General features: G+C 43.5%; 1 protein-coding gene across 1 annotated transcript in view; it reads left to right on the forward strand.

Moving 5' to 3' along the window:
• depdc5 (DEP domain containing 5) overlaps nucleotides 1-876 on the forward strand; it is a 64,265-nt gene that overhangs the window by 43,497 nt on the left and 19,892 nt on the right. Inside the window, exon 33 of the mRNA XM_015393118.1 lies at nucleotides 332-412. Coding sequence (XP_015248604.1) covers nucleotides 332-412 — 81 coding nt within the window. The remainder of the gene's footprint in view (nucleotides 1-331; nucleotides 413-876) is intronic.

The raw sequence follows: 876 nt of genomic DNA on the forward strand, positions 1-876 counted from the left end.
GGCCTAGTGGTTAGGGCATTGCACTTGGAATCCTGAGGTTCTGAAGTCAAGCCCTACTCCCATGGACTGCCACTCTGGGTCCCTGAGCAAGACCCTTAAGCCCCACACTGCTCCCCAGGAGCGACACGATGGCAGCCTACTGCTCCCCAAGGCGATGGGATAAATGCAGAGAGTTAATTTCGTTGCTCTGTACTTGTATTAAAAAAACCCGCTGGAATTCTAAGTTTTTAATATTATGTGACATAATGTCTGATAGTGAATTGGAAACTTGGATGATGTTAGAATTGCAGCCTGGGTCTAAAGCGGGCGCTACTCGTCCATCTCTCCACAGTGGGCAGTCTGCTGCAGGGGCTCTCTCTCTGTCCTCCTCATCAACGCTAATGGAGATCCTCGAGGCCATCAAGCATCCCACGTAAGAGACCAGGGTGTTGTTTTTATTTATTTACATGGGTGGGTTGTCGGCTTTACACAGCTGCAGAAACCACAATCCCAGCATTATGGCAGAATTCTTTTCAGACACTGGCTTGTTTTAATATCATGAATCCTAGAACTGTGCTGCTAAAGGTGGCCCACCCTCAGATCTTAATAAAAATAATAAAAATAAGCAGAAACTTTTTGTGTCACCTTGTTAAATAGCAGAGCTCAGTCCGTCGTAGAAAGCAGTACTTTCCTTCAAGACTCACAATGATTGTTTTCTACTTTCGGTTACTTTAGATCGCCAATAAAATGTAAAATAATAGCAAATATAGGTAATAATATGCTGAGACTCCGAAAGAGATTTGATCCTTAAAGGAATAGTACACCCAAAACATGATTAGCCTTCATTTTCTACTCACCCCCATGCTGAACAACACTCTGGAGTACTTTTTTGATATC

This window comes from Cyprinodon variegatus, unplaced genomic scaffold (genome assembly GCF_000732505.1).
Source record: "Cyprinodon variegatus isolate N-32 unplaced genomic scaffold, C_variegatus-1.0 Scaffold625, whole genome shotgun sequence".
Classification (NCBI taxonomy): Eukaryota; Metazoa; Chordata; class Actinopteri; order Cyprinodontiformes; family Cyprinodontidae; genus Cyprinodon; species Cyprinodon variegatus.